Source organism: Camelus ferus, chromosome 6 (genome assembly GCF_009834535.1).
Source record: "Camelus ferus isolate YT-003-E chromosome 6, BCGSAC_Cfer_1.0, whole genome shotgun sequence".
NCBI classification, from domain to species: domain Eukaryota; kingdom Metazoa; phylum Chordata; class Mammalia; order Artiodactyla; family Camelidae; genus Camelus; species Camelus ferus.
In genome coordinates this window covers 64,151,725-64,177,319 of record NC_045701.1, presented here as the reverse complement: position 1 = coordinate 64,177,319, position 25,595 = coordinate 64,151,725, and the positions used below count along the sequence as shown (strand labels likewise).

The following is a 25,595-nucleotide window of genomic DNA, read 5'->3' as shown; positions in this document are numbered from 1 at the left end:
AGTAGATCATGTTAATACTTATCAGAAAAACTCCCTCCCAGAATTGGAAGTTGATTGGTACTGGTAAGCAGATATTCTGGTGTGCTTACTTGACATGGCCACCTGGGCACATGAAATGAACAGACACCGAGGGGCTGCAGTAATGCAGAAATGGGCTGAATCTAGACGTATTTCTCTTACACTTTCTGAGGCAGAAAATGCCAACAAGAACTATTCCGTCTGCTAAAAAGAAACTTAGATGGCAGAGGGCTATGCAGCTGATTCCACAGGGAGAAGGTCCTGCACATAGCTCGCAAGTTGGACTGATGCTAGTAGTCCCTGGAGGCTAAAAATGGGTACTAGCAGGAATAGACACTTATTCTCGTATTAGCTTTGCTTATTCAGTAGTAGATGCAAACGCTCAGTGTACTATAAAAGGATCAGAACAGAAGATACTGTATCAATTACTGTGGAGACACATTTCTTTAGACCAACGAACACACTTTTATCTTCAGAGCAATGATATGATAGAAAACTGAAATAGGCAATTTAAAGATTTATTGTCTAAAATGGGAGGAGATAAAGGCCTGAAGCCCTCATCAGTGTGTGATCACACAAAGGCCAAGGGAGGACTCCCACTAGATAGATTCCTCTACTTTTCTGAGAAGAAGGGGTGGGGGAAAATGCCAGTATAACTTATTTCTTTACGGTTATACTTTTTCCTTTTCCCCCACATGACTTCAACTTTCTTTTTTTCTATTTGATGCACTGGTCCTAGGAACAGGGCTGCAACTGTGGGTGCCAGAAGCAGGTATGATTCTCAAGCAGAAACCATAACTAAATTTTTAAACTTTTATGTCAGAATTTCTAAGGGCCTGATTGGGGTAGATTGTGTCTCACTCTATCTGGACAAACTGGGATTGACAGTAAACGAAGTTTTATATTGCCTGGTGTTTCAGATTGCCCACAAGCTCTGTGCATATGTAACCTTACATTATGTGAATGGAAATGGACTTCGTGGGAAGCACTTGCCAAACTAGTATTACTGATGCCAAACCCAACTGTCTCATTCAAAGATTTTCAAAGGAAAAGTGTGGGTGTAAATGGAGAGAAGGAGGAATGGTAGCTGAAGGTAAAGGAATGAATAAACGGGTTATGCAACAAAGGAAACCCAGTATTATATTGGTGCCTCAAAAGAAGCTTAGAACAAGAGATGACATCATTTCTTAGCCTATTCGTAGCAGATGCCAGAAAGGGAAAATCCATATGTTGTTGAGACTACTGCTTTTGGAACCTGACAAGTGTGTAACCTGAGGAGCACTGTTCTGGAACACATTTTGATCACATGACATGATGATGATAGACTAACTGTTAATGTCTATGTAGGATTTCAGTAATGTGCCAGTATCTTCTGACTCTTATTTTTCAGGTTATATCTACCACTACACTGCAATATATAATAACAGGCATTATTAGCAAGATTAGCAGGATTAAAAGGCTGATATTGAGGGTCATATGTATCGGAAATTTGAGTTAAATCCTCCTCAAAATATAATACCATTGGGAAATGACTGGCCTGAGCAAGAGAGCTAATTTCTATGGTAAACAGTCCTGTGCAAATGTATCATAGGGTACAAGTAATAGTAGATTAGGTGGAAAATAAGTAAATGAGCACAAAAATATGAAAATGCATGCAATGGCTTTAGAGGATGATTTACCCATTTTTCTAAATCTATTCAGAATACACTGGTACTTCCAAATCTTAGGAATACTGTTGTTATGTCTGTAATATAAACGCTATACTAAATATAGAAGCCCAGCCAGACAAATACGATTGTTTTGCTATGAGAGAGAGCCCTGGCCAAAGGTCAGAGGGTAGCTTGTGTAATGAAGAATTAATCTTACCCAAAGGGTGTCTGGCCTTTACTCAGTTACTGGGAAATGACAGGAGTGCCTCTGTTTGCCTGGAAACTTTGGCCACCAGGCAGTCTAACGGTGTGATTTACGAAGGAGGCTTTGGGAAATGTGATAACAGTTTTTCTGAAAAGTGTTGGAGACTAAAGGTATTAGCCCAGATTCTGGGAAAGGCTAGAGACTAAAGGTCAATCATATGTGCAGTTTGTGATGAGCCTCAATAAAAATTCTGGATGCTAAGGGCTTAGAGCTTCCAAGCTAAGCAATAATCCCTCCGTGGTTACTGTGCTGATACCAGGGTAATGTGTTCATGACTCCACAGGGAGAAGATAATAGAAGCTCTCCATTTGATACTTCTCCTTTATTCTGTCATATGCACTACTCCCAATGTTGATTTTAATCTGTATCCTTTACCTGTAATAAACCATAACTGTGAGCATACCATCTTTCAGAGTTCTGTGAGTCTTTCTCATGAATTATTGAAACTGAGGGTGGTTTTGGGAACGCACTGAATTGCAAATGGCATCAGAAGTGAGGGTAGTCTCGTGAAGTGCTCCAACTTTTTGGTTAGCTAATTCTCAGAGTTGGCCAAAATTTTTTACACTAAACCATATAAATCTCAAGGCTGCTTACCTGAGATCCTTTCTTGCTACCTGGCAGGTTAATTATAAGAGTTTTCCCTCTGATTCCACATACAGGCCTGGAAGGAAAGAGAAACTAAATGAATACTGAATTAGAATGAATGGTTGGTTTAAACACATTAAACAACAAAGATCAATCATTGTACTTTACATGTGAACTACTGCATTAGGAATAAAATTGTTAATAGCTAAGATTCACCAACAGTTATAAAAATTGGGCACTCAGGTTTTACAACAATGGTTAGTGTGGTAGATTATAAAAATGTACTGAAAAAGAAATCAGAATAAATTAGCAACTTTAAATAAATAAGGGCCAAATTATCTTTTTTCTTTGACTTCAGCCTCTTCATATCTCTTACCATACTACGAATTCAATGAGATAGTGTATTAAAAAGTGACTAGCACAGTAATATCTATGTTCAAGGGTCTAACACATAAGGCTCTCACAAGTTGAGCGTGATATTTGAATTCTTGCTTCTCAGGGAGTCTATATGTTTTAAAGTAAAATAAGGTCCCACAAATCAATAGCAGTGGGAGAATTTAGAGAGCTCAGCTGTTAACAGATCCATTGATAAACACAGTCAATTTAAAGTAGGAAGTTCTTCCAGAGAGCACTGTAAATTTTCAGAGCACTGTAAATTTTCAGGCCACTTTTAAATCAAGTGTTTAGATAAGAAACATAAACAGAAGAAAAGCATGAAAAACCAGAATCAAGAGTTGAAGGCCTTAATTTTATATAAGAGTTGGATTCATGCTCTTCTAACAACTGGCTATGTTACTCTAACCTGGTAACATACCATGGTAACATATCATTTGAAAACAAGAGGATTGGATCAGATTAGTCTATTTCTAAAATTTTACAACTAAGATTGTAAGTCACATTAGAATGTTATCCTAAAACTTCCATGATTGAGTTTCTACTTTAACTCTTTGAAATAACCTAAAATTGTCATATATTTTATTGTCTTTTTCTTGTCCCATTCACAAAGAGTTCATAGCTATTTATTTAAAACTTTGCACATTCTTTTCTTTTTAATTGAGATACAAGTGACAAATAACATTGTTTTGGTTTAGGTATACGACATAATGATTTGATATATGCATACACTGTGAAATGATTATCACAATTAGTTAATATTCAACACCACAACAAGTACAATGTTTTTCTTATGATGAGATCTCTTAAAATCTACTCTCTTAGAAACTTTCAAGTATACGATACAGTATTAACTATAACCAATATGGTGTACATCACACCCGGGATTTAGTAGAAGTTTGTGCCTTTTGACCACCTTCACCTATTTTGCCCACTCACCAACACCTGACATTGCCAACCAACAACCTGTTCTCTGTATCTATGAGTTGCTTATTTTAGATTGTACTTATAAGTGAGATAATACAGTATGATTTGTCATTGACCTATGCCACTTAGCATAATGCACTCAAGGTCCATCCATTGTGTCACAAGTAGCAAGATTTTCTTCCTTTTTATGACCAAATAATATTCATTGCATATTTTATATATATATATATATATATATTAATGGACTATCTGTTAATCTATTAATGGACACTTAGATTGTTTCCATGTCTTGGTTACTGTAAATGGTGCTGCAATAATCATGGAGGGGCAGATATCTTTTTGAGGTAGTGATTCTGTTTCCATTGGACAACTACCAAAAATAGAATTGCTGGATCATACGGCAGTTCTATTTTTAATGTTTGTAGGAATCTGCGTATTGCTTTCCATAGTGGCTACACAAACTTACATTTCCACCAACAGCATGAGGGTTCTCTCTTTGCCATATCCTCTCCAACACTTGTTATTTCTTGACTTTTTAATAATAGCCATTCTAATATGTGTAAGGTGATATCTCACTGTGGTTTTGAGTTGTATTTCTCTAATTAGTGATGTTGAACATCTTTTGATATGCCTGTTGACCATCTGCATGTCTTCTTAGGAAAATTTTCTATTCAGATTATTTTTTTCTTAAATTGTTGACTTATATGAGTTCTTCATATAGTCAATATTAACCACTAATTGGATATACGATTTGTAAATATCTTCTGCCACTTGACAGGTTGTCTTTTCGTTTTGCTTATGGTTTCCTTTGCTGTGAGAGCTTTTTAGACTGATGTGGTCCCATTTGTTTTAATTTTGCTTTGTTTCCTCTGCCTGAGGATACATATCCAGAAAGATATTACTAAGACTGATGTCAAAAGTGTACTGCCTATGTTTTCTGCTAGGGGTTTAATGATTTTACATTTTACATTCAAATCTTTAATCCATTTTGAGTTAATTTTTGTGTATGGTGTAAGATAGGGTCTAACTTCAGTATTTTGCATGTGGCTGTCCAGTTTTCCCACCATGATTTATTGAAGAGACTCTCCTTTCTCCATTCTATGTTATTTGTTCCTTTGCTGTAAATTGTCCATATATATACATGGGCTTATTTCTGGGCTCTCAATTCTGTCCCATTGATTTGTGTCTGTTTTTCTGCCATTACCATGCTGTTCTGATTACTACAGATTTGTAGCATAATTTGAAATCAGGGAGTGTGTGATACCTCTAGCTTTGTTTTTTTCCCCTCAAGATTGCTTTGGCCATCTAGGGTCTTTTGCAGGTCTATACAGACTGAAGGATTTTTTGTTCTATTTCTATGAAAAATGTCATTGGTATTTTGATGGGGATTCTACTGAATCTGTAAGTTGCTTTAGGTAATGTGGATATTTTAGCAATGTTAATTTTGCAACCCCTGAGCATGAAATACCCTTCTATCTCTTTGTGTCTTATTCAATTTCTTTCAACAATGTCTTAAAGTATTCCGTGTACAGTTCTTTCACTTGCTTGGATAAATTTATTCCTAGGTATTTTATTCTTTTCATTGCAAGTGTAAAAGGAAGTGTTTCATCAATTTCTCTTTATGCTAGTTCACTTAGTGTATAGAAATACAACAGATTTTTGTATATTGATTTTGTATCCTGCAAATTCACCGCATTGGTTTATTATTTTTAATAGTTTTTCCGTGGAGTCTTTATTGAGTCTTTTATATATAAAATCATGTCATTCACATATAGTGACAGTTTCATTTCTTCCTTTCCAATTTGGATGCCTTTTTACTACTTTTTCCTACCTAATTGCTCTGGCTAGTACTTCCAGCACTATGTTGAGTAAGGGTAGCAAGATTTGCCATCCTTGCCTTGTACCTCATCTTAGAGAAAAAAACTTCCAGTTTTTCCCATTGAGTTTGATGTTAGCTGTGGGTTTATCATATATGGCTTTCACTCTGTTGATGTTTGATACTCCTGTACTCATTTTATTGAGAGTTATTAATCATAACTGGCTGTTGGCTCCTGTCAAATGTTTTTTCTGAATCTTTGATAGAATCATGACTTTTATACTTTTTGTTCATGTGTTGTATCATGTTGATTGATTTGTGGGTACTGAATCATCCTTATATTCTTGGAATAAATCCCTTTTGATCATGGTGTATGATCCTTTTAATATATTGCTGTACTTGGTTTGCTAATGCTTTGTTAAGAATTTTTGCATCTATGTTCATCAGGCATACTGGCATATAACTTCCTCTTTGCGTGTTGTCCTTGTCTGGTTTTGGTATCAGGATAATGTTGGCCTTGTAAGAAGAGTTATGAAGTGTTCCCTTCTCTTCTATTGTTGGGAAGAATTTGAGAAGAATTGGTACTAATTCTTTAAATGTTTGGTAGAATTCACAAAGTAAGTCACCTAGTCCTGGACATTGTTTCTTGGGAAGTTTTGATTACTGTTTCCATCTCCTACTAATGATCAGACTATTCAGATTCCCTATTTCTCATGATACAGTCTTTAAAAGATGTATGATTCTAAGAATTTATCCATTTCTTCTAGGTTGTCCAATCTGTTGGTGTATAGCTGTTCACAGTATTTTCGTATGATCTTTTATATTTCTGTGATTTCTTTGGGTAATTTTTTGTTTCTGACTTTATATGTCTTCTCTCTTTTTTTCTTAGTGAGTCTAGCTAAAAGTCTGTCAGTTGTGTTTATCTTTTAAAAGAATCAGCTCTTAGTTTCAGTGATCTTTTTAGTCTCTATTGCTGCTCTGATTTTTATTTACTTCCTTCTACTAATTTTAGCCTTTGTTCCTCTTTTTTTTTCCTACTCTTTCCTTTAGGTATAAGGTTAGATTGTTTATTTGAGATATTTCTTGTTTCTTGAGGTAGGACTGAACTGCTATAAACCTCTCTCTTAGTACTGCTTTTGCTACACTCCACAGATTTTGCATTTTCATTTTTATTTGCATTGAGGTATTTTTTGATTTCTCCTTTGACTTCTTCATTGACCTGATAGTTGTTCAGTAGCATGTTGTTTAGTTTCCACATACTTGTGGCTTTTTCAGCTTTCTCTTGTAGCTGATTTCTAGTACCATGCCATGGTGGTGGAAAAGATGTCTGATATGATTTCAATATTTAAATTTATTGAGACTTGTTCTCTGTCCCAACATATGGTCTATCCTTGACAATGTTACACGTGCATTTGAGAAGAATGTGTAGTCTGCTACTTTTGAATAAAATGTTCTGTATAAGTCTCTTAAGTCCATTGGTCTAATATTTCATTTAAAGCCTATGGTTTCTTTTTGGCTTTCTGTCTGAACAAAGTATCTTTTTTTTTTAAATGAATTTTTCAATTTCTTCCACAAATGTTTCACAGTTTTCAGTGTACAGGTATTTCACTTACCTGATTAAATTTATTCCTCAGTACTTTATTCTTTTTGATGCAATTATAAATGAGACTGTTTTCTTAATTTGTCTTCCTGATAATTAGTTATTGGTGCAAAGAAATGTAACTGATTTTTATATATTAATTTTGTATCCTTCACTTTATATCCTTCAAGTTTACTGAATTTATTTATTAGTTATAATTTTTTTTTTGGTGAAGTCTGTAGTAGGGTTTACTATATATATCGTGTCATTTGCAAAGAGAGGCATTTTTTCTTCCTTTCTGATTTGGGTGACTTTATTTCTCTTTCTTATCTAATTGCTCTTGTCTAATTGTTAGGATTTCCATTACTATATTGAATAAAAGTGGCAAGAGTGATTTCCTTGTCTTGTTCCTGAGCTTAGAGGAAAAGTTTTTAGTTTTTCACCATTAAGTATGTTAGCTATGGGCTTGTCACACATGGCCTTTATTATGTTGAGGTATGTTCCCTCTATACTCACTTTGCTGAATGTTTTCATCAAGATCTGTATTGATGTTCACTTTTGTCAAATGTATTTTCTGCATCTATTAAGATGATTGTATGATTTATATCCTTCATTTTGTTAATGTGGTCTATCAAACTGATTGATCTGTGGATGTTGGGAATTTCCCCATATCTTTTAGGTTGTCCACTTTGTTGGTACACAATTGTAAATAGTAGTCTCTTATGATTCTTTGTATTTTTGTGGGATCAGATGTAATGCCTCCTCTTTCACTTCTAATTTTATTTGAGTCCTCTTTTTTCTTAGTTTAGTTAAAAGCTTGTCTATTTTGTTTATCTTTTCAATGAACTACCTCTTAGTTTCACTGCTTTTCTATTGTCTTTTTAGTCTCTATTTCTTTTTTCTTTTTTCACTTTGATCTTTGTTATTCCCTTCCTTTCACTAAGGGCTTAGTTCTTTTTTCTTTCTCTCTTTTAGTTCTTTGAAATGTAACATTAAGTTGATTCTTTGACTTCTTTCTTATATCTTAATGTAGGCATTTATTGGTATGAACTTCCCTCTTAGAACTGCTTTTGCTGCATCTCTTAAGTTTTGGTATGTTGTTTTCCATTTCCATTTGTCTCAAGATATTTTTTGATTTCCCTTTTGATTTCTTCTTTGACCCTTTGGTTGTTCAGTACCATGCTGCTGAATCTCCACATATTTAGAAAATTTTCTGATTTTCTTATAATTGGCTTCTAGTTTCACACTACTGCAGTCAGAAAAGATGTTTGATATGATTTCAATCTTTTTAAATTTCAAGATTTGTATTGCAGCTTAACCTATGTGTGTTTGAGAAGAATGTGTATTCTGTTGCTTTTGGATGAAATGTCTATTTAAGTCCATCTATTCTAAAGTGTCATTTAAGCGCAATGTTTCCTTACTGACTTTCTGTCTGGATGATCTGTTCAATGAAGAAAGTGGAGCATTGAAATCTCCAAATACTGTGTTGCTTTGTATTTCTCCCTTCAACTCTGCTAATATTTACTTTATATATTTAGGTACTCCTATGTTGGGTACATAAATATAAATGTTATATCCCCTTGTTGGATTGATCTCTTTATTATTGTGGAATCACCTTCTTTGTCTCTTACTGCAGTCTTTTTCTTGAAGTTTATTTTGTCTGATACAATTATAACCATCACAGCTTTCTCTTGTGTTTCATTTGCATGGAGTATCTTATTCCATCCTTTTACTTTATGTGTCCTTACATCTGAACTTAGTCTCTTGTATGCAACATATGGGGGGGGTGTATTTTCTTTTTAAAATCCATCCAGCCACTTTGTTTTGATTAGGGAATTTAGTTCATTTACATCCAAAGTAATTATTGATAAATGTGGACTTATTGACATTTTGTCAATTGTTTTCTTGTTGTTTTACAATTCCTTTGTTACTTATCTTGCTCCCCTCATTTGAGATTTGATGATTTTATTTTGTAGTGTTGTGCTTAAATCCCTTTCTCTTTATTTTGTGTGTATCTACTATAGGTTTTTGCTTTGTGGTTAGTGTGAACTTACATAAAACGCCTTTTATTTATAAGTCTATCTTAGGCTGACAACAACTTAGTTCAAACACATTTTAAAGCTCTTCAGTCTTACTCTCCCCACCATGTTTTATGATTTGATGCTGCAATTTGCATCTTTTTAACTTGAGTATTCACCAAAAAGTTACTGTATAGCTATTTTTTACTACTTTTAACCTTCACACTAGTTATAAGTAGTTAATCCACTACCATTACAACATTAGATTATTCTAAATTTAACTATTTATCTTTACAGTGTGATTTATACTTTTATATGTTTTTCTATTTGCAACCTTTCATTTCATCTTTTTTATTACTAAGCATAATTTTAAGTTTATATAATGTTGCTTATTTATTAAATTTTATTTTATTGAGTTATAGTCAGTTTACAAAGTTCTATCAATTTCCAGCACAATTTTTCAGTTATATATGAACATACATATATTCACTGTCACATAGCTCACTTTTTCACTGTGAGCTACCACAAAATCTTGTATACATTTCTCTGTACTATACAGTATAATTTTGTTTTGCTATTCTATATATACTTGTCAGTATATACAAATTTCAGACTCCCAGTCTGTCCCTTCCCACCCCTCCTCCCCCCTGGCAACCACAAGTTTGTATTCTATGTCTATGAGTCTGTTTCTGTTTTGTATTTATGTTCATTTGTCTTTTTATTTTCCTTCTTTTTTTAAAAAATTCCACAAATGAGCAATGTCATATGGTATTTTTCTTTCTCTTCTGGCTTATTTCACTTAGAATGACATTCTCCAGGGACATCCATGTTGCTGAAATGGCATTATGTTGTCATTTTTAATGGCTGAATAGTATTCTGTTGTATAAATATACCACATCTTCTTTATTCAGTCATCTGTCAATGGACATTTAGGCTGTTTCCATGTCTTGGCTATTGTAAATAGTGCTGCTATGAATATTGGGGTACAGGTGTCATTTTGAAGTAGGGTTCCTTCTGGATATATGCCCAGGAGCGGGCTTCCTGGGTCATATGGTAAGTCTATTCCTAGTCTTTTGAGGAATCTCCATACTGTTTTCCAGAGTGGCTGCACCAAACTGCATTCCCACCAGTAGTGTAGGAGGGTTCCCTTTTCTAGACAGCCTCTCCAGCATTTGTCATTTGTGGACTTCTGAATGATGGCCATTCTGACTGGTGTGAGGTGATACCTCATCATTTCATCTTAAAGAAGTCCCTTTAACTTTCATTGTAAGGTCAGTCTAGAGGTGCTGAATTCCTTCAGCCTTCACATGCCTGGAAAATTCTTTAACTCTCCTTTGTCTGTGAAAGAAAACAGCTGGGTAGAGTATTCTTGGCAGACAGTTTTCTTCCTTCACCACTTTAGGTATATCGTACCATTCCCTTCTGGCCTACAAAGCTTCTGCTGAAAAATCTATGGAGAGTCTTTTGTAAGACTTGTATATAAAAAGTTGTTTTTCTCTTCTTGCTTCTAAGATTCCCTCCTTGTTAAATTTTGACAATGTAATTATGTGTCTTTGTGCAGGTAGATCTCTTTGGTTCATCTTTACTGGAACTCTGTGGGCTTCTTGGATCTGGATATCTGCTTCCCAGATTAGAGACATTTTTAGTCATTAATTATTTCTTCAAGTAAGTTTCTGTCCCTTTCTCTTTTTTCTTCTTCTAGAATTCTTATAAAATGAATATTGTTCTGCTTGATATTGTCCTGTAAGTTCCTTAAGTTATCTTCACTTCTCTTTTGTTCCTCTTTCTGGATTAATTCCATGGCCCTGTCTTCATGTCTCTGATCCTTTCTTCTGTTTCATCTACTGCTGTTGAATCCCTCTATTGAAATTTTCAATTCAGTTACTGTATACTTCAGATCTATTATTTCTGTTTGATATTTTCTTATATTCTATTTTTGTTGAAATTCTCACTTTGTACATTCATTGTTCTCCTGGCATTTGTGAGCACCTTTATGACCATAATTTTGAACTTTTTTTCAGGTAAACCACTTATCTCTGTTTCATTAAGGTCTTTTTCTGAGGTTTTACCTATTAGGTACAGAGAATTTGATTGATATATGCTGCTGGGATCTTTGAAATTTTATAAAGCAAGTTCACACTATCTGTCTTTATGTAGTTTCCTTTTCTAAGGATAGTGGCCATAAATTTATCCTTACTGACAATTATGTTATATCTGTATGCATTTTAAATTTATTAAATATTATGAAACCTGGAATCTATTTTCCGAGAATGTTTCCAAGAATGTTCCAACTTTTAATTCCCTCTAACACAAGATTAGCAGCAAATTAAAACTCAGTTAATTCTTATTATTCCAACTTTTTGGACATCAAGCCTAGGCCTGTTATGTCTCCAACAATACTTTATCTGCTCTAGGTTGATACCCTAATAGCACTTTTAATAAAGCTATTGGTATAGACTTCCATCAGTACTGTATGTACATAATAGTTATAATATTTAGATCACCACTTCTGTGTGTATTTGTTTGTGTTGTGTATATGTGTGTGAGTGATACAATTAAAAGCCTTAGTATACAGCCATGAGAGATTATATCTGTTTTTCCCCCTCAATCTCTTTGGCCTCTTTTTTTTTGCCAAAAAATTTGATCAGATGTAACAAAAATTCTTGGTTCCTCAGTCTCCGTGAATCTTTAAAAATTAATTTTGAGATGGGGTTTTTCATTTCTAGAATGTCCAGAGTTACTGCAAGAAGAAAATACTTTACTTTTGTATAAAACTTTTTGGTTAATAAAGTATTTTTACAAACACTATTTCATTTAATAATTTTCAAAAATACAAGCACCATACTCTTAGCATATTTCAACACTTATTAAACAAAGATCTGCATTAAGTATTATGGGATAAATGCAACCCAATTCGTTAAGGAGTTTACAGATAAAATACAGAACATTAAAGCAAATAAGCAAGCAACTACAAGAGAGCAGGTGATGACAAACTATCCTAAAATATTATAAGTTCAAAATAAAAGCAGTGAACTTCTACATGAGTGTATAAAATAAGTCTTTATGGAACAGATAGCATTTGAGAGATTTTATAAAGAAAAATACTTCAACAGGTAGGAAAGGGGTGGGAAGGAAACAAAAAAGAGCACATTCTAGATGGAGGGGGAAAAGCAAGGTAAAAGCACAGAGACAAAAAAGCACCAAGTTCATCTTGAGTATATTAAGTTTATTATCCAATGACAGCACACTATACTTGGAGGAAAAATGTGAGATGAGAAATAAGAATGAAAAGATGTTGCAGTCTGATAGATTAATAATTCTCAATGTTTGCCCTATGCACCAGCAACATATGCATCATTTGGGAATTTGTTAGAAATATAAAACCTCCCACACTACCCTTCTCCTTTTCTCACTGCTACTGACCTGCTTAATCAAAAACTATGGGGCAAGACCCACCACTTAGTTCCTTACCAAGCTCTCTAGCTCATTCTGTACCATTGCAAAGCTTGATACACTATGCTTGCATTTGGGTACTACTACTTACTATCAGAGTAATCTTGGCTTAGTTTCTGAAACTCTACAATGTAGTTTTCAAAATCTGAGTTCTTGTAGGCATATACATATAATGTATATACAGTGCTTAGTATACAGTGGATCCTTAATAAATACCTGCCCCCATTTCCCTTGGAAAGTACATTGGGATTAGACACTTGAAGTCATGGATTCACTTAAAGAACCAGAATGTATTCTTAAGATATTGGGGACCACTGATGGATTCTGTCAATATTATCAAGCACTGTTTGGGGAATAACAGTATAAGATAAACTGAAAGGGGATAATACAAGACATAAAGAAAAGAAAATCTTACAGTAGAAAATACTAAATAAAAGTTGAATGACTTTTGTTTCATGTTCTGTGATGTATCTGTTTCAATACCTCATTCAGTACCTTGTTTTTTTCTAGAGACATCCTACTTTCTTTTATGCTATTTTTCAATTTTCTTTTTTGTGGGGGAGGAGGGGAGCAGAACCTGTTATTTTTCTTTGCTATTAATGATGTGGCAATGAGGCTGCAAAGACTTCTGAATAAATTAACATCTAACACTTAACTAGTGTTTGTTATATGCCATGCATTTTACTGGCATTTTTATATCACACACACAAAACCCCCTCAAGGTAGGTATACAATAGTATATTCAATTTTTATATGTAACTATAAATTACTGTCAACTTTGATAGAAATTACTTGACTTTCAGTTACAATTTTTAGATATTCCTGTAACTGACATAGAAGATAAAATTATTTTTGTGAGCACTAATTATAATAGCAATATTTTATTCAATGAAAGGTTGAGATAGATTTTTCTGAATTTATACTTACAAAATAAATCTCAGAAATTAAAAAGGAAATTAGGAATAGGATAAGGATTTTTGTTTATTAATTTTGAAAGAATATTCTAGTTTTTGTCTTCCTCAAAGATACCAAATTAAAAGAGGCATGAACAGCCAGATATATTCAATATTCGATGGTAATGTAAAAGTAGTTTTCTTAAAAATAAAGAATACGTTTAAAAATCAGGTGAACTCAGCTAGTGCACAAGTCTAAATAATAGTTTGAACTGTCATTAATTTCAATATGAACTCTGCTAATGGAGAGCTATCAAGGGCAAGAAGCAAAAAATTGTATGATAATTTAATATAAATTTGTTATTTAAAAACACCTTCAAAAAATACATAAAGTATGGTTATCAGGGTGAGTTAATTAATTCACTGAGCAAATATTTACTGAGTACATACCGCAGGCAAGGCAGTGTTATTTAGATAATGGGGCTACAATAATAAGTAAACACTGCTGCCCTAGAGAAGTTTACAGATTTTCAGGAAAATATCAGTAAGTGTTAAGACAGTTAAATAAGTGTGACAAGCATATTAAAAGCTATAGGAACAATAGGAAGGGCATTTTAGTCTTATGTCAGGGAGGGCAAGGGATGATCAGCAAAGGCTTCTAGAAGGAAGGAAGATCTAAGGTGTCACCTGAAGAGAGCTCTCCATGCCCAACTTGCTGCCATGAGAGGACACAAAAAGGAGTCAGTAGTACAACCTGGAAGAGGACTCTCATCAGAATCTGAACAAGATGGCACCTAACCCTTGGACTTCTGGCCTCCAGAACTGTGAGAAGTAAGTTTCTGTTGTTTATAAGCCACCCGACCTATGGCACTTTGTTAGAGCAACCAAAATTAAGACAGTGGGAGATGCTGCTAAAAAGACAGAGAGGAGGGGCTTCAAGATGGCAGAATAGAGGATATGGAGCTCATTCTCTCTCCCAAATACATCATAAATGCATATACGTGTAGAAAAACTCTCACAGAATACTTATTGAACTTTAGGCAGAAGATCTCATATATTCAAAGCCACAAGAAAAATCTCCATGAAACTGAGTAAGATGAAAAAAAGAAAACCCACAATTGGATAGGACCTGCACCCTGAAGAGGGAGCAGTGAAAGAGGAAAATTGCCCTCACAATGGGAAGCCCCTTCAACATTGCGGACATTAGTTGGAACAGAAGGGGAGCTTCAGAGACTTGGAGGAGAGTGCAGCAGCCGCTCTGTGGCAGACAGAGCAGAGAGAAGTGGGCAAGAGGCTCCATGCAGTCCCAGCCCAAGATGCGAGCCTGCTGGTGCATGCTGGGACTGGGTCCTAAAGTTCGGGATTCAGAGGACAGTCCCAGGCATAGGAATGAGGTTGGCTGCAAGGAGACAGCCTGAAGGGGCTAGAGTGAGGTACTGGCTGAAACTTGGAGAATACACAGGACAGAGTACAGATCTGCTATGGGAGCCCTGTTAACTCTCTCTTGTGAAGGGAGAGGCAGGACACTACCACAGCAACCTCCTTCTCTGTGAGCTCACAGGGCGTGGCCCTGTCATAAAAGCCCCACTGTTAAAGTGCTCACAAAGGGAAAGGTGAGACCCATCGAAAGCAATCTCCTTCTCAGCTTGCTCTGGAAGGGGGCAGTCACTCGTGGGTTGCTCCCAATCAGAAGCAGGGCTGAAATCTGAGTCCATTCTCAGGGGCGAAGTGACTTTGGAAGCAGGGCTGAAATTTGAGTCCTGTCCTAAGCAGTTCTGGTGGATTTACACTGTTGGTGCCTTTGTAAATTCAGCCTTCAGAACATCTGAGCAGAATACTGGTGCACGACTGCAGCAGGTATGGAGTTAACAGCAAGCATTTGTGTGTGGAGGTGGGGTTGGGATTTGGGATGACTCTGTAGCCCAAAGCAGATCCTGGTGCCTGACTTAATGGATCTGCCCTGGTGGCTTTCTGAGCACAGCACCTGAAGGACAGGCAGGCTACCTGCATTCCTAAGGCTGAGGCGGGGCAACAAGGGCAGCCAGTGCCAACAATATTGTACTTTTTGAGCCTGAAAAATGACAGGAGACACCCCAGAGGGCACTTCCCAATGGACATCTATTGTGCAGAAATACTCAGTGGCTCCTCTCTCAATGGGAGTACTCCAGTCTAGCCCACCTCATGCCATAGTTCAGAAACAAAATCTGGTGACTTCTACTCCAACAACTGGGGAGCAGACATGGTCCCCAACAGGGCTATAACAACCACAGAGCATGGAGGAAGCTCTGCTCAATATCCAGTGCAGGCTACAGTCATCCCAACACCAATTACATTCCCTATCAAAGGGTTAACAGTCAGTACACATGGAAGAAAAACTTGACAGTCTTCCATACTAAAGACTGCACTCTCAACAAAAATATCTGATGCACACAAGGATGCTCCCACATGAAAATATCCCTTGAAGTCCACAGTAGATAAGTGATACTTTTAAATACAGAGTCAGAGAAACATAAATAAAATGAAGAAGCAGAGGAACCACTCACAATTAAAAGAAAAAGAGAAATTCTGTGAAAGAACAAACAATGAAAAAGAACTCTCCAGCCTACCAGAACTTGAATTCAAAAGGAGATATTAAAAATACTGAAGGAATTAAGTGAGGGTACAGACAGAAATGCACATTACTGTAAGAAGGAACTAGAAACTATAAAAAGGAGCCAATTAAAATAAAAAAAAAACTCAACTGTCAAGATGAAAGCCAACCTAAAGTCAATAAATATCAGACTAAATAATGCAGAAGAAGGAATAAGTGATCTGGAAGACAGAATAATGGAATCAACTAATCTGAACAGACACTTAAACAAATGAAAAAAATGAAAGCAATATAAGAGATCTATGGGATAATATAAAACATGCCAGTCTACATATAATAGGGGTCCCAGAAGGAGAAGAGAAAAGGGTATTGAAAATGTATTTGAAGAAATTATAGCTGAAGACTTCCCAAACCTAAAGAAGGAGAGATATCCAGTGTAGGAAGCACCGAAGGTCCAAAGAAGATGAACCCAAACAGATGTATGCCAAGATATATTATACTTAAAATGTCCAAAGTTAGAAGATTTTTAGGCAGCAAAAGAAGAACAAAGAGTTAGTTACAACCCCATAAGGGTATCATCTGATTTCTCTACGGCAATGTTGCTGGCCAGAAGGGAGTGGAATATATATTCAAAGATATTTCAAAGATTATTTGTGTGTGTGTGTGTGTGTGTGTGTGTATATATATATATATATCATTTAGAATAGGAGAGAGAAAGAATTTCTCACTCAAGCAAAAACTAAAAGAATACAGCAATACTAAACCTAACCTAAAAGAAACATTGAAATTCTTCTCTAAATAGAAAAGAAGTAAGAATCTATAGAAAAGAAAAAAAATCACAATTGGAAATGTGGTAACTACAATGAACAGCAAAAGAACAAAAATGCAGACATAAAAGAGGACATCAGAATCATAAAATGTGGGTGAGGGGAGTAAGCAAATGTAGATTTTTCCTTGCTCTTTAGAATGTGTCTGAGGCTGATGATATAATTAACAGTCTAAAGCAAGTAGATATAGTAATGGGTTAACATACTTGAAAAACGGTAATCACAAATCAAAAGCATGTAACAGAGTCACAAAAAACAAAAGAAAAGAACTTAAGCATAGTACAAAAGAAAATCATCAAACCACAAAAGTGAAAAGAAAAAGAAAAATAAACAAAGAAGAAATACAAAATCAACTGGAAAATAAGGTTTAAAGTGGCAATAAACACATATCTATCAATAATTACCTTAAATGTCAATGGACTAAATGCTCTAATTAAAAGACATAGAATGGCTGACTGGATAATAAAACCAGAGCTTACAATATGTTGCCTACACTTCAGGGTGAAGGACACACGTACACTGAAAGTGAGAGGATGGAAAACTGTATTTCATGCAAATAGAAATAAGTGGATGTAGCAATACTCATATCAGACAAAATAGACTTTACAATAAAGTACATAAAGAAAGAAAAAGAAGAACAGTATATAATGATAAAAATAACAATTCAATAAAAGAATATTACACTCATTAACATATATGCACCCAACACAGGAGCACCTAAATGCATAAAATAAATACTAGCAGCCATAAAGGGAGAAATTGGTGGGGATACAATAATAGAAGGAGACTTTAACATCACTGTCCCATCAGTGGACAGATCATTAAGGCAACAAATATCCTAAATTATACAATAGAACAGTTAGACTTAATTGAAAATTTCAGGACAGTACATTCCAAAAAACACAGAAAATACATTCTTTTCAAGTGCACATGGAACATTCCCTAGGATAGACCACATACTTGCACACAAAAGAAGCCTCAACAAATTTAAGAGAATAGGAATGATTTCAAGCATCTTTTCTGACCACAATGACATGAAACTAGAAATCAAGCACAGAAAAAGAAATGAGAAAAAAATGACTGCATGCAGACTAAACAACATGCTACTAAAAAACCAATGGGTCAACAATGAAATCAAAGAGGAAACTAAAATACTTTGAGACAAATCACAATGAAAACACAACCACACACAACCACACATAATTTATGGGATGTAGCAAAAGCAGTCCTTGGAGGGAAGTTCACAGTGATAGAGGTCTTGACCAAAAAAAAAAAAAAAAATATATATACACACACACACACACACACACACACACACACACACTATATATAATAAGCAACCTAACCTACTACTTAAAAGAATTAGAGAAAGAACAAATAGACCATAAAGTTAGCAGAAGGAAAGAAATAATATAGATTAGGGAGGGAGTAATAAAAGATTAGAAAACAACAGAAAAAAATCAGTAAAACCAACAGTTGTTTTTTTTTTTTAAAAGAGTAAGCAAAATCAACAAACATCTGGCTAGGCTTACCAAGAAGAAAAGATAGGACCCAAGTAAAAAAATAAGAAATGTAAGAGGAGAAACTACAACTGATACCACAGAAATACAAAAAACCATAAGAGAATGCTACAAACAATTATATGCCAACAAATTGGACAACCTGGGAGAAATGGACAAGTTTCAGTCCACCAAAACTCAATCAAGAAGCAATAGTTAATCTGAACAGACTGATTACTAGAAGGGAAATAACACCGGTTAAAAATCCCAAACAAAAATGAAAACAAAAAACCTACCTGCACACAAAGTTCAGGATGAGATAGCTTCATTGAAGAATTCTACCAAAGATGCAAAGAACTTACACCAATCCTTCTCAAACTCTTCTAAAAGACTGAAGAGGAGAGAACACTCTCAAACTTGTTCTATGAAGTAATATTTCCCTAATAACAAAACCAGACAAAGACACTACTAGAAAAGAAAATTATAGGCCAATGTCTCTGCTGAATATAGATTCAAAAATTCTCAACAAAATATTAGCAAACTGAATCCAACAACACATGAAAAAAATCACACACTATGATCAAGTGGACTCATCCCAGGATCAGAAGGATGGTTTGACATATGCGAATCAATTAATGTGACATACCACATCAACAAAAGAAAGGATAAAAATCACATGAACATCTCAACAGATGCAGAAAAAGCATTTGATAAAACTCAACATCCATTCATGACAAAAACTCTTATCAAAACAGGTGTAGAGGAAACATATCTCCATATAATAAAAGTTATGATAAACCCACAGTCAACATAATACTCAAAGGTGAAAAGTTGAAAGCCTTCCCACTAAAGTCTTCTCTAAATGTTCTCCTAGGTCAGTCTACCAGGGCAATAGCAATAAAAGCAAAACAAAAAACAAAAAACAAAAAACAAAAAACAAAAAACAAATGGGACCTAATTAACTGTAAGCATTTGCACAGCAAAGGAAATCATAATGAAAATGAAAAGACAACCTATGGACTGGAAAAAAATATTTGCAAATGATGCGACTGACAAGTGATTAACTTCTAGAATATACAAATAGCTCATACAATTCAATAACAAAACAAACAAACAAAACAAACTACCCAATCAAAAAATGGGCAAAAGATGTAAACAAACATTTCTCTGGTTAATACATACAGATGGCCAATAGGCACATGAAAAGATGTTGAATATTTCTAATTATCAGAGAAATGCAAATCAAAACCACAATGCAGTATCACCTCATATCAGTCAGAAAGGCCAGGATTAAGAAGTCCAGAAATGATAAATGCCGGAGAGGGTGTGTAGGAAAGGGGACCCTCCTAAACCACTAGTGGGAATGTCATTTGGTGTAGCCACTATGGAAAACAGTATAGAGATTCCTTAAAAAATCCCACTCCTCAGCATATATCTGGAGAAAATTCCAATTCAAAAAGACACATGCACTCCAATGTTCACAGAAGCACTATTTACAGTAGCCAAGACATAGAAACAACCTAAATGTCCATTGACAGATGACTGGATAAAGAAGTTGTGGCATCTATATACAATGGAATACTACTCAGCCATAAAAAAGAATGAAGTAATGTCATTTGCAGCAACATGGATGGACCTAGAGATTATACCAAATGAAGTCAGACAGACAAGTATCACATAATATCACTTCTATGTGGATTCTAAAAAAAATGATACAAATGAACTTATTTACAAAACAGAAAGAGATTCACAGACATAGACAACAAATTAAGGATTACCAAAGGGGAAAGGTTGGGGAGGGATAAACTAGGAGTTCAGGATTAGCAGATACAAAATAGTATATATAAAACAGATAACAACAAGTTCCTACTGTATACAACTGGGAGTTATATTCAATATCTTGTAACAACCTATAATGAAAAAGAATATGAGAAACAATGCATACACACACACACACACACACACGACTGAACTGCTTTGCTGTACACCAGAAACAAACACAACACTGTAAATCAATTATACTTCAATAAAAAAAAGATAGTTAGCAGAGACAACTTATGTAGGCCCTGGAGAGTAATGTTAAATAATTCGGTCTTTATACATAGGAAAATGAGATACCACTGAAATTTAAAGCAGAGGAATAAGACTAATATTTGTGTTTTTGAAAGATATCTCTGGGCTGCAATGTGGAAAACTTGCTAGAGAGGTGCAAAGAAATGAGTTAGAATGTTGGAATATGACAGTGAATTAGGATTGTTTCAATGGTGATGAAGAAAAATAGATTATAGTTCTCTACATGTATTGTGACTTACAGAGCATATAATGAGACAGTAACCTTTCACTCTAAACCATATATTTTTTGAAAATTTAAATACATTAAAAAAGTTTTTAAAATGGGACATATTTGGATGAAAACTAATTCAAGTATAGATTTACACCAGAATTTTGATATTCAGTGTTAAACTTGATCACAATAGGCATGGATATAAAACAATAAAAAATAGTTTTGTTTGCCTTAAACATTTTATTAATACATATGAATTTATAATGCATGTGTGAAATGTTGAAAAAACAATAAAAAACCGACATATGTATCTACAATCTAGATACAGATTAAGAAGCAGACTATTTTATCTTCAAAGACTACTGTGTGTTGTACCCTGATGTCAAGTTCCATTTTTCTCAGATAACCATTTTCCTGAATTTAAAAATCTTTCCCTAGTTATTTTTATAACTTTATTGAGATTTAATTCACATACTATACAATTTTCTCATGAAAGTGGAAAAAAGTTAATATTTTTAGTGTATTCATGGAGTTGTGAAAACCTCACCACAATCAATTTTAGAACATTTTATTCACCTCCCTGCCCCAACCCCAAGTCGCATACTGATCACTAGTCCACATCTTCTCTCAACCCTCAGCCCCAGGCAACCACTAGTCTATTTTCTGTCTCTACAGATCTGCATATTCTGGACATTTCACATAAATGGAATTACATAGCATGTGGCCTTTTGTGACTGACTTCTTTCACTTAGCATAATGTTTTAAGGTTCATCCATGTTAGAGTATGTGTCAGTCATTTATTTATTTTAATAAATACTTTGGCACATAGGTTTACTGAAATATATTACTCAGTTTAGCATGTTTTTGAAATTTATATAAGTGGAATAATACTGTATATATTCTTATATAACTTGGTTTTCTCATTCAACATTGTATTTGTGAGATTCCTCCCTACTGATGAACCTTCCACAGCTAAGGTTCACTTTCACATGTCGTACAATATTCTATTTCATAACCATACTACAATTTATCTATCCATTCTTCTGCTGATAAATATTTTGTTTCCATTGTTGCTTTTACAAAAAATCCAGCTATTAAGATTCCTTTACATTTCTGTTGGGGGGTGTGTGTGTGTGTGTGTGTGTGTGTGTGTATGCAAATCCTTCTCTAAGGCAGTGTTCTTCAACTTGCAGGTCAAAACCCAATGAATAGGGCAGTACACTGACTTAAACACTCATAAGTAGAACACACACACACACACACACACAAAATAGAAGAGAAAATATCAGAATTCCTTCCCTGTAGTTAGGATAAAATTATTTTTGCAAAAACTTGGGCACCTTCTATATATACACATATGTGTACCTATGTTTATATACATATATATGCATATATACATACCTACATACACAGCGATATACACACACATGTATGTATTGGTACTGGATTACAACATGAAGTCTATTTCTTACTGTAGATAATGGTAAAAAAAATGAAAGCTTCTGTTCTAGGGAATACTGCTAGATGCGGAGTTCATAAGTCATAGGAATAAGCAGATGTGCAGCATTATAATTGAGGTAAAATTGGTATACAATATTATACAAATATCAGGTGTGTATCATTATAATTTGATATTTGTATAAGCTTCAAAATGATTACTTCCATCAGTCTACTTTTCATCCATCAATATATAATTGATAATCTTCACTCCTTTTGCCCCTCTTCAAGCCCACTTTCCCTCAGGTAACCATCTATCTGCTCTCTTTATCTATGAATTAGTTTTTATTTTACTTATTCATTTGTTTTAATTTGTAGATTCCACATGTAAGCAAAATCACATTGTTTGTCTTTTTCCATCAGACTTATTTCACTTAGCATAATACCCTCAAGGCCCATCCAAGTTGTCACCCGTGATATGATTTCCTTCTTTTTATGGCTGTGTAGTATTCACATATATATACACAAATAATACATTTTGTTTACCTATTCACCCATTGATGAGCATTTAGGTTTGTTTCCATATCTTTGCTACTGTAAATAACTGCATCACTGAACATAAGGATGCATCTATCTTTTCATAATAGTGATTTCATACTCTTCAGATAAACACCAAGAAGTTATTTTTTAACACCTGTATGAATTCATGATAGATAAGTGATAAAGCAACTACAGTAAAACATTAATGGTAGAATATAGCTAGAATACACATTCTAGCTATTCACTGTACCAGTATTCATTGTAAAATTCTTTCAATTTGGTGTATGTTTGATATTTTTCATAATAAAAGGTTGCAGCAAAATTGCCTTAAATTTTCTAAGATATTTTCAAAGTAATACCATAATGGAAGGCCCTTTTATTCTAACCACCATTCACTGATCTCACCTTATAAACAGCTCTAAAAATATCATCTCCCCTAAGAAGTGTCCATAGAGTTACTAGAAAAAGAATTTCATATTTCACCTTGACCATTTTGGGCAAAGATATCCTACTGATTTTCTCTAAGATTCCTGTTCACTATATTTATCTTTGTTTCCTACCCTTAGGAATGCACTAGGACCCTACATAAGCACACTGTTGTTTATTTATTTATTGGTTTATTATTTTTGTTCTGTAATTTATGTATCTTCATTTGTTTGTACAGGGTGCCACAGAACTCTAAACTTCTGGAGGGCAGGAATTTTTGTACAGCATCTAATACAACGTCATGATCATTTATATATGTGCTTAACAATTTCATTTTTATGAAAACAAGGGAAGTTCAGAAAACTGTGCTAAAGTTATGATCTCTGCATCATGAAATATGCAAGAAGTAAACATAAATGGTTCTATTTTAAAAAAATATGTTTTGGGTTTACAGAATTAACAATTGGTATATATATATCTTCATCTATTATCTAAAAAATTTGATGAAGTCTTCCATTGGTTCTAAAAGACTAATGATTTCTTATAAGATTCTCCATAGATAATCATGAAGTTACGTTTTGTCCTTTTAAATGCTTAAATATTTCTTTTACTTTGTACAATGTTGAACAGAAGTGGTTATAGTAGAGTTCTGTCTTATTTCTAACTTTAAAGAGAAGACTAATAACATCTAGTTATTAACTCTATTTGCTTCATCAGATTAAGGGAGTTTTCTTCTAATCCTAGTTTACTAAGAGGTGTTATTGATAAATAGGTGTTGAATTTAATAAATGCTTTATCTGAATCCACTGATAAGATTATATGGTTTTTCTCCTTTAATCTGTTAATGTAGTGATTCATATTAATCAGTTATCTAATGTCGAACCATCTTTGTATTTTTGAAATAAATCTATCTTGGTCTTGATGTATCATTTTTAATACATAACTAGATTGAGTATGTTAATATTTCATTTTGAAGTTTTTTTCAACTTTGTTCACCATGATATTAGCCTGTAGACTTCCTTTTTTCTACCATCATTTTCTGGTTTTGGTAACAAGATTATTCTAGTTTCATAACGTGATTAGGAAATGTTCACATTTCTACTATTGTCAGGAAGAGTTTATGTAAGATTGGATTTGTTACTTGAAAGTTGTATAGAACATGACTCTAAAACGAAGTAAACTTAGTGTCTTTAAAAAAGAGAATTCACTTTTTAGAATAGTTTAAGATTTTCACAGAAAAATTGAGAAGACAGTATAGAGTTCACATAAACCCAGCACCCAGAAAAAGCCAGTCTAACCCCTCTCCTGGGATTATGCAAAAGGGGCCTATAAATGAGTTGTTTCCAAATACAAGTTTGTGGTAACATTTTAACTTGTCAATGGCAAAATGATAACTATAAGGACAGGCTAGGCTAAGCTACAACATTCTGTAAGTTAGATGTATTAAATGCATTTTTGGCTTAATGATATTTTCAACTTATGATGGGTTTATTGGGATATAACCCCATTGCAAGTTGAGGGAGATCTGCACAAACAGTAACGTGAGAATTGTTAATGCATACCACCATGGAATACATTATCAACTAGAGCAAAGTGCTTATGTATAGTTCCTTTCACCTTTAGTCTTAAAACAGCACTCATATCCAGAGCTATTTAAGTTAGTATCTTTCCCTCTAACTTTTCCAGTGAAATTGTTTCCTGTACTTTTAACATATTTAGATTATTTTGTTGGAACCTGCATAATTTTATGCCTAAATACTTTTTTAGAAAAATTTGTGTATAGTAGATATTATTTGAATATAAGGTTCTGTGATTTTTTGCATAATGTCATTTCCCTATTTCACCACTACAGTGTCATACAGAATAGTGTTAACTGCCCTAAAAATCTGCTGTAATTCATTCATCTATCTAACCCTCTCTTCCCACAAACCCTTGGCAGTCACTGATCACTTTACCATCAGTGTAGTTTTACATTTTCCAGAATGTCATAAAATTGGAATCATATGGCATGCATCCTTTTCACACAGGCTTCTTTTACTTGGCAATATGCACTTAAGAATCCTCCATGGTTTTTTTTGGTGAGTTGATAGTTCATTTCTTTTTATCACTGGATAATATTCTATTATATGGATGCACCAAAGTTTGCTTATCTGTTTATCTATTAAAGTATATCTTAGTTGACCCCAGCTTTCGGCAATTATGAGTAAAGTTCTTATAAACATTCACACGAAGATTTTTTTCAAAGACATAAATTTTCAAGTCAATTGGGTAAATACCTAGGAGCTCTTTGTCTATTTTGGATGTAAGTTCTTTATCAGATATTATAATAGAAGAACTAGACAGAAAATCAACAAGAATATAGAAAAATTCAAAAACACTATTAATCAATAGGCTCT

General features: G+C 34.2%; 1 protein-coding gene across 9 annotated transcripts in view; it reads right to left on the bottom strand.

Annotated features, from left to right (window-relative positions):
• GPHN (gephyrin) overlaps positions 1 to 25,595 on the bottom strand; it is a 425,260-nt gene that overhangs the window by 206,313 nt on the left and 193,352 nt on the right. For all 9 annotated transcript variants that reach the window (XM_032482212.1, XM_032482207.1, XM_032482209.1 and 6 more), the window contains one exon: positions 2,527 to 2,593. In XM_032482212.1, coding sequence (XP_032338103.1) covers positions 2,527 to 2,593 — 67 coding nt within the window. The remainder of the gene's footprint in view (positions 1 to 2,526; positions 2,594 to 25,595) is intronic.